At 31.1% G+C, this 12,811-nt stretch overlaps 1 protein-coding gene across 1 annotated transcript; it reads left to right on the top strand.

Annotated features, from left to right (window-relative positions):
* The first annotated feature begins 5,277 nt into the window (after window positions 1–5,277).
* On the top strand, window positions 5,278–6,297 carry LOC145005942 (uncharacterized). Its single transcript, XM_078965044.1, has one exon. It carries the CDS (start codon window positions 5,344–5,346, stop codon window positions 6,226–6,228), a length of 885 nt encoding a protein of 294 aa, XP_078821170.1. The 5' UTR covers window positions 5,278–5,343; the 3' UTR covers window positions 6,229–6,297.
* Window positions 6,298–12,811: the final 6,514 nt, after the last annotated feature.

Below are 12,811 nucleotides of genomic sequence, written 5' to 3'. Positions count from 1 at the left end.
ATGTGCATTATTCATGGACTAGCCACTATTTACATTTTCCTAAAATAACTAGGAACATGAATTTTGTTTTTAGTAATTTTATATGTTATACTTTAAACGAGACATCGTCCTATCAAAACTTTTAGGTAACGATAATCCACCACACAAAGAAGCAATTAGTGAAAAAGACAATCATTCAATGGTCATTTTCTAGGTTGTTGCCTTATACGACTCTTATAGCGTAGCTTCATGAATGAAGCTTAATCTTGGCTCAACTAACAATCATTAATTAAACATGTGAGGACACATGTTGTAATACTCTTTTACATATAGTAATTTTATTACATATATATAAATTATTTTGGTATTTACATATTCTTTTATAATCTTTTATCATAATATGTAAGATAAAATATAAAAAATTAAAATTATATTATTTAAACAAATTATATCTAATTAATAATTTAATTAATTAAGTTAAAATCATTATCTTTAATTCCTATTATTTTAGGCATATATACATTTTTAGATTAGTTATCCAATTTAAAAAAATTTAAATAATATTTAAAACTAGTGATAACCTTAAATTTGAAATTATAGCAAAAAAATCCTTAAACCTGATTTTCTCTTGAAAGCGTGTTGCATCTAGGTTTGGGTGCGCCGCACCTAGCGACTAGCATGTTTCTTTAGTTTTTCTCAATTTGTTAACAGTAGTGACTATAATCAAAATATAATGGCTCTGATACCAGTGACGGGTTTACTAGGCATTTATACACTAAAAATAGGCAACATAAGCATTTGATATATACCGTTAGTTTACATGAAATGTAAGATCCAGGTTTTCTATTATGACAAAATACTTTCACAACTAGTATTATAAAGTAAAGAAAGGGATTTTATTACTAACCTTTTACAAATTCAAATTTGTCTCTTAGATTCTTGACGATTTTGATCTCCTTGTTGCTTTTGGAAAGTCGAGCAACCAAAGTAGAATGCATCAAATGGCTCACACCTAAAAGACTAAAAACCCTAGAACATTAAAAGATAGATCTTGGAAAATTGGTTTTCTCAACCTTATGGAGAGTATGGATGGTGTTATGAGGCCTAGAGGGGTCTTTCTTTTGTTGTGGTATCTTTTAGATAACCCTGATTTGAATCAATTAAATAATCATTTTTAACCCTGTTTAAAATCTTTTCCAACACATCAGCTAAAAAAAACTCACGACGATCGTCTTCCCAACCTCACCTACAACTCAAGCTACGTACACACACACACTGGAAGTTATAATGCACCCACATACTTGAAAAATCAAAACTTATTTTTCACCTAAATCTAGAATAAAACCCCCACACACACATGGAGTTCTTAAACTCGATCTCACATATACAACTATGTTTTCATCTGAATATAAAGAAAGATTTTAAGAACACACATATTCGATTTCTCACCGTGTGCTCGATGGTCGCCCTTTGTAGGAAGCCTAAGGTTAAGACAAAAATCCCTAGCGGTGAAAGTAGCACTGTTAAATCAGCTAAATCCGTCATCCCGATCGTAGTCGTTCCTCTTCCACATCGGCTAACTCCACCCACTTTGAGATTAAATTAATAAAGAACAAATCTTCTACAATTAAAATCTAATGTCACCTATGCCATTGTTACCTTGCTTGTCTATAAGACTATAATTGGCTCTAACCTTCGGTACAACCAAACACAGAGACATGTAGTTTTTATTTTTGCTCCCAGAATCAGTGGAACATGGAATATAGGAAAAGCCGATGAACGAAGTTGGGGAAATCGGACGAGAAAGTACAATCTACAATCTGAAGAATGCAGAGCATAGAGAAATCAACTATCTAGCCATGGCGACCTACTCCTTTTTCTCTAGATCTACTAGGTTAAGTTTTAGAATTGATCGATTTAGAAGTCCTCCGTCTTGTCACGGACCAAGTTTCTGGAAAATTCTACAATCGTCTAGAGAACTCCGGAACAATCAAGTATACTCGAGAAGTCTCCGTGTAACAGCCCGGAATTTCAGGTATTACTTTAAATTAATTTGGGGAATATTTAGGGGGGACTCGGCGAGTTGATGCCTGACTCACCGAGTAGGACCACGGTCTTGGTCACAGATTCGCGACTGGACTCGACGAGTCCATTAGGGACTCGGCGAGTCGACGCTGTTCAGCTGAAACCCTAGCCGTTTTGATTCTGGATCGTATATAATGTCTTTAGGGCCGTCATGTCTCGTCTTTTGGCCGATTGAAGATAACCTAAACGGCTGTGGGCATCTGGAGCAAGGGTGAAGGCTAGTGGAAGCTTGAAGAGGTTGTTAGGCAAGGAGAGGCAAGGTGGTGATCAAAGGAGGATCAAGGGGTTGAGCTCTGAAGGTTGGGGACACATGGAACACGTTTTCCAGGTAATCCTCGGATCATTTCTATAGTTTTGGTGTTGTACACGAATCTAGGGTTTAGGAAACCCATTTAAGGATTTGATAGATTATAGAGTTGTTACAAGTGTTTAAATCCCAGTAATAGTATGTGTAAAGGTCCAGGAAGTCCCATATCTATATATTACGGAATCATGCGAATTACAGGAGGCAGTTGATTGACTGCATGGCGAGGACTCGCCGAGTCCAATGATCAGACTCGGCGAGTAGCTTGAAGATTCAATAGGACTCGCCGAGTTGTTCTTCAGACTCGGCGAGTAGCTTGAAGACTTACTGGGACTCGTCGAGTCGTTCTCTAGACTCGGCGAGTGGAGTCGGGGTGTCTAGACTCGCCGAGTCGCCTTTGCACTCGACGAGTCCGGTCAAGTTGACCGTTGACCTGTATGTAATTTCGTAGGGTCAGTGTCTTGTTTGATAAGATCATTAACAAAGGTATGTGGTATTATAGGGAGTCTACAGATTAACGGATCGAGTACGAGTAGCTCCAAGGGTTTATAGCTTGCATACTACGAGGTGAGTTTTCTCACTATACTTCACCCGGAAGGGTTTGACTGTGTGACCGGAAGGTCGTATGTGTTATATGTGATTTACGCTATAATTGGAAAGGTAGATGCTATACATGTTATGTATGTTTAACCGGGCCGGAAGGCAATATGTTATGTGATATCAGGAACAGGTATGATGTATGATATATGTGCTATGTGTGTTATGATATATGTGTTATGCTTTGTAAATGTTATGGGCCGGAAGGCAATATACTATGGGCCGGAAGGCAATATAATACGGGCCGGAAGGCAATATGTTATGGGCCGGAAGGCAATTATGTTACGGGCCGGAAGGCAATGATATATGGACCGGAAGGTCAGGGCCTGGAAAGGCGTATGTATGTAAGTCGTATACTGGGGAACTCACTAAGCATTTATGCTTACTAGTTGTGTTTATGTGTTTCAGGTACTAGTGATGACCGTGGGAAGGCGCCGGCGTGACACGTACACACTGCCATGGTTGGAGATCTTGGGGATTCGTTATTTGTATTTTTGAAATGAACTTGGAATAAATGCTTTTGTCGAATAATGTTTTTCTATTTTAAATGAAAAATTTATTTGAAAATTTGAGCTGTTACACTCCGAAAAGATCAAGAATGATCTACGATACCCTGGAATATGCTAGAATATTGTAGATGTTCGTGGAACAAAGGAGAACGATCCGGAATAATCAAGAGGAAGCTAGATGAAGCTAGAATGACCCTGAAGACTTTGGAAGCATCTAGAACATGCTAGATCATACAAGAATGATTTGGATAATGTCGGGACGACTTAGAGATTTCTAGAGTGTCGTATACAAGTCTACCATATTCTAGAGTCTTGTAAAATCCATGTATATAATAGGAAGAATCTAGATTAGTCATGAATGATCGGGACCTAGAATCTTCCATTTGAGGAGGTGTAAGGTTCCTATAAATAAGGGGGAGGACTCATTTGTCCAAATCATCAAGAAGTTGCCTTGTAAAGAAGTTGAGTTATATAATAGAAGCTTTATTGAAGTGTCCCTTGTCGTAACTCTTGCTTCCTAAGTTCGTTAGTACATCTAGATCGTCGAAGTTAGCCTAACTTAGTCGGAGAAGCACTAAGTGGCACACGGTATTGACTAGTCTAAAAGAGTCATCCTGTGACTGTCTGCTTTAATCGATCTGAGATTTTTAACAAGTTCTCTGGCTGATAGTTTTGATATTTGTGAGAAGAATAGAAAAGAATGATGGTGATTTGTGAGTTGTATGATCCACATAACCAGGGAAGAAAATGGGGGGGGGGGGGGGGGGGGGGGGGAGAGAGAGAGAGAGAGTGTGTGTGTGTGTGTGTGTGGTGTGGGGGTGGATCCACCTTTGCATATTATTTCATTTGTTTTTCTTTAAAAAAAATCATAAATTGTCACTGTGATAGTGAAATGATGAAAATACAGTTCAATTAACGAATAAAACTTAATAGAGTTAGTAATAAGGACCGGTCGTCAAAAGTTTTGAAATCAAATAAATCATCTATGAAAATTTTTAAACCCTAGGAACTAAAAACCATAAGGACCATTTAGGATGTTTTTTCTTTATTATATTACCATTATTTTGAATTTATGGTATATCAATATCATTTGTATGATTTATTGTTTTTTTTTTCATTCTATTCAAATTTGTATTGCATTTTATAAAATCATTTTTTTTTAAATGGTTATACATATAAATAGGATATTCAGAACAATGTGTATATTAATTTTAACTAATTATTATAAATGTATACTATTTTTGTAATTTAATAACTTTTATAAATTTTTTATTTTTTGTTAGAATTTTAAATTATCCATAGTGTTTTTTCTTTGTTACCGATGGTTTCTACGGATTTTAACATCATACTCAATATTAAAATATATGAATTAAAAGTTCTCCATTTCCCTTTTAGTTCACTTGAAAATATAGCTTTCTATCGACTGAATCACGTTTTACAATACCAAAAACTTCAACGTTGTAGTTTTTTGTAAACTCCAAATATCAGAGAGCCTGGAGCCGATTTTCTTCGTATTTGACTGAATCAAATAATAAATAACTTCTTGTAAAAACAATTACTTTCTTCGAACCGCTATTTTACAACAAATCTAACAATATCTATCAGAACAAAATGAACATTATATACCTATTATTTTTATTGAAGTTATAAAGATATTTTAATTATAAATAAAAGATAAATACATTTATCTACTTAATTATTCATATCGATAGCGATATTAAATTATGTTTCAAATGACAAAAGAGACTATATTACTACGGCTTTCTGCCTCATCGATCTGTGTATATATGACCAGATCCTCCATGTTTCATTGTCATCCTTCCTTTGGTTGTTTCTTGATCCAGCCCTTAATTAATAAACAAAATAACAATGAACGAAGAAGTAAATTTTGATTTTTCTCTCCTCGAATCCGTTAACAACTATCTTGTTGATAATCATTTCCTATCTGGTTTTCTTCATTCCGATTCTAACGATTTCAGTATTCCGACCATATCTGAAGAATCTTCCATTAATATTGCCGCGGAAATATCTTCCATTTTTGCAGCCAACTCTAGCTCAGGTAAGGTATGTAGCCGAAGTTCCAGTTTTCTAATTGATGATACAATCGGGCCTTTGCCAAATTTCGATGACTTTGAGATCCTAACTTCTTCCGATATCTTTCCGGCCCCGAGTTCTTCCACTAGTGGTAATGAGATTCCCGATATTTCAGCAGATATTCCGGCTGTGGGAAGTGATCTTTCTGGTACCTGTTTACCTCCAATGGAGGAATCAGCTCTATGCATGACGTTAAACTGGGACTTCACGACAGGAAACGTGGTCGCGTTTGGCGAGAAGATTTTCTCCGGTGAGGAGAACCACCAATCACCACCATGTGTAAACGAGTATAATTCTGACGGTGTGAAGAATTTTGAAGCTCCGCCAATAGCATCACTTCATGAAAGGAGGTACAGAGGAGTGAGACGGCGGCCGTGGGGGAAGTTCACGGCAGAGATGAGGAATCCGGAGAAGAAAGGGTCAAGATTATGGCTTGGGACGTACGAGACACCGGAGGAAGCAGCCATGGCGTACGATCGAGCTGCATTTAAGCACCGTGGCTCTCATGCTTTGCTGAACTTCCCGCATTTAACCCAATCACACAATGAAAATCCACAAAGATATATCACAAAAAAACGATCATCGTCATCTACATCTTCATCGTCGTTAGATTTTACAACAAAAAGCAATCTTAAGAAAAGTAAAAGTTTGGGCGTATGAGGATTAACTTCTAACACTTTACAAATATATATTGAATGTAATCATGGTTATTAGCATGAGGAGATTGGCTCGCGGTGTGATTTGTTTTGTATATTACATTGATTTCTCTAAAGTAACTAATAATTATAATTACTTGAATTATATATATATATATATATATATATATATATATATATATATATATATATATATATATATATATATATATATATATATATATATATAAAGTGAATATACCCTTAAGAGTATATAAGTTTAGGTATCGAAACCCATCATATTAGGTCGCTTTGTATCACATATGAACATTGTAATTGTCCAATATTCTTCTAATTCAACTTGTAACTTGATTTAATTCCAACATTTTTTATAAATTTTACATAATCTTCCTCTTAGATAATTTTCAATTTTAACAATTGTATATATAGCCTAATAGGTGTTCAGCATAAAGATGTAATGTAAGAGTAAGATAATAGTGAAATTTCAAAAATCTTGAAAGTAAATCAAGTTAGAAGTAGAAGTTTAACAAACATTATAATGAACATATCAAATAAAATGATGTATTATGGTGAGTTTGGGTACCTAAGCTTATAACCTTTAGGGTATATTCACTTTTCCTTTTATATATATATATATATATATATATATATATATATATATATATATATATATATATATATATATATATATATATATATATATATATATATATATATATATATATATATATTGAAAGAGAGAAACAGAGAAACAAGATTAATGGTGAACTAAATTGAGGGAGAAAACTAATAAATTTATTTAATTTATAGTGAATCTAAATATCAAATTTCATATGAATCGTATATACATATATTTAAGACAGATTTGAAAAAAAAATAAATAAATAAATAAAATAAAATAAAAAATATGTACATACGTATGCAGATTTTTTGAAAATGTATATTTGCACAAAAAAATAATATGAATTATAAGTGCACTTTTTTTTTAAATCATAATTTGGAAATATAATGTATGCTTTCACTTATTTGCAAAAAAAAATAAAAATTATTTTTTATTTATTTTTATTTTTTAAAATCAACGAAAAGATTTCATACATTTCGAAATTAATAATTAAAAAATAATTTTTCGAAAAAATGTATTATATATATATATATATATATATATATATATATATATATATATATATATATATATATATATATCCGGTCAGAAATTTTTTTTGATAGGAAGGTAAGAAGCTTTTTCTACATATTTTTTTGACGAACAAAATAAATGAATCACTAAATGATTCATTTGTAAGATGATTCATAAGAAAAAAATTCTCAAAAAAACATCTTTATGATTCATTTTTAAGTAAATTGATATAGATCCGGTAACAAATTTTTTTTGATAGGAAGGTAAAAAGTTTTTTTCTACATATTTTTTTGACGAACAAAATAAATAAATCACTAGATGATTCATAAGAAAAACTTCTTAAAAAAACATCTTTATAATTTATTTTTAAGTAAATTAAGAAAAAAGTCATTTTTATGATAATTTTAGTGAATAATAACAAAATCATTGTATAAATGAATCATCGAGATGTTTTTTGAGAATTTTTTCTTGTAAATCATCTTACAAATGAATCATCTAATGATTCATTTTGTTTGCTCGCGAAAAAAATATGTAGAAAAAAAAAAAAAAAAAAAAACTTCTTACCTTCCTACATATTTTTTTGGTAGGAAGGTAAGAAGTTTTTTTCTACATATTTTTTTGACGAACAAAAAAAATGAATCACTAGATGATTCATTTGTAAGATGATTCACAAGAAAAAATTCTCAAAAAAATATCTTTATGATACATTTTTAAGTAAATTAAGAAAAAATTCACTTTTATGACAATTTTAGTGAATAACAACAAAATCATTACATAAATGAATCATCGAGATGTTTTTTTGAGAATTTTTTCTTGTGAATCATCTTACAAATGAATTATCTAAAAATTCATTTTGTTTGTTCGTGACAAAATATGTAGAAAAAAAAACTTCTTACTTTCCTACCAAAAATTTCCTTCTTATTTGATCTTGACTATACATATATATATATATATATATATATATATATATATATATATATATATATATATATATATATATATATATATATATATATATATTGCCTATATACATATTTAAAAAAATATATGCATATGCACATGCATATTTCTAAAAAACATTTTTAATGACTATATATATACATAAGAGTAAACACACACACACACACACACACATATATATATATATATATATATATATATATATATATATATGTGTGTGTGTGTATGTGTGTGTGTATAAGAATAAGTATATGCATATGACAATTAATTACAAATGATTATGCTTATATATATATATATATATATATATATATATATATATATATATATATATATATAAAAGATAATTAAACACATATATGCGTATGTATATAAATATGTATAAGAATAGGTATATTACATATGTATATTCATAAGTATATGCATATGCATAAGAATAAGTATATTCAAATGTAATTAAATACATATGATTATTCTTATGATATGCATAAGCATATGCAAAAGAATATCTATATGACATTTATATTCATATACTTATGAATAGGTATATGTATATGTATAAGATTATAAGAATACGTATATGCATATGCATTAATAAATATATGTATATGAATATGCATATGCATATGAATATGCATATACATATTCATAAGAATAAGTATATTATGAATATGCATATTAATTTAAAAAATAATAATACTACTTTTTTTATTTTTTTAGTCAATGAAAATATTACTTATATTTCAAAATTAATATTTAGATTTAATAAAAAAAACATTTCTAATGCTCATTCATATTTTTTTCATGTATATGCATATTTTTTTTAAAAATGTGCATATGCACATACACATTTTTAAACATCAATTAACAAAAAATAAAAACTAATCATTATAAAAGCTCATTATATAAGTTAAATATAGGTTATACTAATTGAAATGAGTCAAAATAACAAAAAAAAAATTAAAGAAGATTTATGTATTTAAAGGTACATATAAATAAAAATGAGTTACATTGCAATTTTTCAACCTCCAGCCAATGAACAGAAATTAATAAAATGGAATGAATGAACTGCTCCATTTTCGTCTATCAAAAGAAATGTGCGCGTTTATGTATGGAATGAACCATTCAATTCCAGTTATTTTCCAAATTCAATATCATATTATGTATGAAACAATAACTTAGTTCCGACTTGAGTTGCAATGGAATCAAGTTCATCAACGAAGAGGACACATGGTGCACATCCTCTAGGATATTTTTTGCTATAAGTAAAAATTAGAAAGTATATTGTTATTTCTTGTAATTTTCAAAAACTTGGAAGAAAGATAAACCACATCACTGTGCATATGTTACAAACCTTTACAAAGAGAGTGCTTGGAACTAGAATAGAATGAGCATCTACACCATTGAGAAATGGCACTTGAGCTATTGGCGATATTAGACCTGAAATGCAATAAAATTTATTATATGTATATATAACACATGGCAATATAATATCCTGTAAAAAATAAATGGCACTTGTAGATAACTGAATTGATATTCAAAAGCAAAGCCTCTGTAAAGCAAATCCTACTACTCTCATAACAACATTTCTGTAACAAAACAACATATATAAGTATGAAAGACACTACAAGATAAGTTGAAATGATCCCTCTGCTATATGGATATATGACTCCAAAAATGTCAAAAAGGAATAAGAAAAAATGTTGCTTAAAAAAACACACACATACACACACATAAACCTTATTGGATTAATTTAAATAAAAAATGAAGTGATCTTGAGTTAATAACTTAATATGTTCACATATGGTGAATAATTGTGTCCCAATACCCAAAACAGCACATAATAATGCCATTCTTTGAGGACATCTGAGCACATCACTGTAAACATACTTCCACCCCACTTCTTTATCTTGTTTTTCAACTCCATTAGAATATCTGCAATCAAATAAAGAAAATGAATAAGAAAAACTTGAAAGTGGTTTAATATTAATGAAGAGTGAAGAGATGAAGTTATCATTACCTTCTTAACTTATTCTCCAGATGACGCATGAACAGTGTTATAAGGAGTCCCATAAGAAGCACAATAATAACTACAGAATTAACGAAAGAAAACCAATAAATTTGTTGTTGTGTGGGCAACAATGAAGCTCTTGAATACTTGTTCATCATGTTCTTGTAATCAATGGAAGTTGAATTCCATGATATTGAATAAGTAAATGTAATGTCGATTTCGGTTTTGTCAGTGATATCTACATCATGATTTGGATCACTAAACACACGTATATCTATGAGTTGATCTTCATTGTAAAGAGTGTCAAATTGTAGATGTATGAACACGTAATATGTGGGACCATTTTTGTTACTTCTGTCACACCCCAAAACCGAACGGCGGAAACGTTCGGGGTGGAGGACGTCATGTACAGTATCACAACAAAGCATAGTAGTAAACAAGCAACAACAACATACATTGCATTAATAATATAATTTAATACAAGTGTGTTTTGTGAAGTTTAAAAGACACTCAAAAATGTAAATTAAAATAAGAGATGAGTCTTGAACGAGCTCCATCTTCTCAAAACCTGGCATCGGTACCTGTCTACTGATAACCTGAGAATACAAGTTATTTTGAAAGAGTTGATCAGCTTTAAAGCTGGTGAGTTCATAAGCATTTTAGTTTCATTGTTTGTATGAAAACATGTGTAAGTGTTTGATGTATAAGTTTGTAAATGTTTGTAGTAAATGTTTGTATCTCCTAGAAAAACCTATATTTTCTACTAAACGTAGCCATCTACCAAGGCATCAAATATTATGTATGTTTGTTTCTTATATGAGTGTGTATTTTCCCAAGTGTGACTATCATTAACCAAAAATATAGTTTTTTACATTACTCTTTATGTGAGAAGATCACAATTTGAATGTAATGGGGAAATAATAATAGTATTGTAGTGTTGTATAATAGTAACTACTCCTGTACTGTCTACCTTAATCCGACCGTCAATTAAGGTGTAATGTGAAATGATTGCACTATACTATCGACTAATAACACAACGATGAAAGATGTCGGAAGAAATGACATTTGGCACCTGCAGACTTGCAAGTCCCACTGTAGCGAACAACAAGGTGTAGAATAGTTAATCCAGTATAGATATATACATAAATTCATGCTCTCCCTCCAGGAGATTCTGGATACAAATCAGGCCATGGAAGTGATGCCATGCCCCTAACAATGGTTCATATTTAGGTTATTGTATACTTGTATATGTAATGTATGTAATAGAGTATTATATGTTCTCTAAGTCTAGTATGTAGTATGTTCTCTTTGTCTCTCATCATAGTATGTTCTCTTGTTTAGTGTATAGTATGTATTGTTTCTCATTATAGTATGTTCTCTTAGTTTCTCATAATAGTATGTTGTCTTAGTTTCTCATAATAGTATGCACCGACTCATGTATGAACTGACTCTTTGTATGTTTCATTGTACTAGAAGTAATGAGTAGTGTCTTCCTAAACTATACTTATTATAGTTTACTAGTAAAGCTGTTTGTATAACTAAGTGTATTAAACTGAGATAAAAGCTTTTATGTCTATACATATATACATAATATATAACTAAGGATCAAACGACACTCGGACAAACAATAGGGTACTCTAAGTCCACAACCAAACAAGGAATAGGAAATAAAGTGTGTTATCAGTCCTAAGTCATTCAAACCTTACTTATATAACTATATATGCATTAGACAAGGTTTAGACAATAAATAATTGTAAAAGAGTTAAAGGAAAAGGTTTATCATGTAAGAACAAGTTTGATAAAGAGTTTGACGTGTAAAAGAGTTTGATAATCATTTTGAAGTAGTTTGAGTGATAAAACAGCTAGCAGTATAGCAAATCCATTGTTTGGTAGTTATTAATCACATGTGATTGATATAATAACTATAATGTTTTAACTTGTATCGCCCCCCCCCCCCCCCCATAAAAGCATTTAAAATCATTTAAAAGGTAGATTAAGGGTTATGAACTCACATGTAGTGAGTAACTCATATGAAAGATCGATATAGGATTGTTGGGTGTCAATTGGAGACTTGAGCACAAACGAATCCTATTAACCATATAATTAGTGCTTGAAACAACTAATTATTGAATTGGGGCCACCTTAAGGACTAGTAAACACTCATATTGAAGTGTTACAACCATATATAATTGTATATAAGGGGTATATGGTTATACAAGGGAGTGTATGGTCAAATCTAAAAGAATAAGTCCTTCAAACGTCTTAACTCAGCAACCAACCCAAAAAGGGACTAAAATCATAACAAATCAAGCCATAATTAGATCCAAACATCTACAAGCCAAGGTATGAACTTTATGTTGGATTAGTGTCTAAGCCCGTAACCATATTTGGTAAGTATTTGACCTGGTACTGCATGGTCCTTTTGGGTTGCCTTCACCAAAGCAACTTAACTAGAGAAATGATAGAGAAAGAGGTTGTTAT

Source organism: Lactuca saligna, chromosome 7 (assembly GCF_052625555.1).
Source record: "Lactuca saligna cultivar CGN05327 chromosome 7, ASM5262555v1, whole genome shotgun sequence".
In the NCBI taxonomy this organism is placed as follows: Eukaryota; Viridiplantae; Streptophyta; class Magnoliopsida; order Asterales; family Asteraceae; genus Lactuca; species Lactuca saligna.
Note: the sequence above shows the minus strand (reverse complement) of the source record. Positions and strands in the feature narration are given on the sequence as shown.

Bases quoted from the DNA above. Each gene is read 5' to 3' on its own strand.
- LOC145005942 (XM_078965044.1), top strand. From the start codon at position 5,344: ATGAACGAAGAAGTAAATTTTGATTTTTCTCTCCTCGAATCCGTTAAC.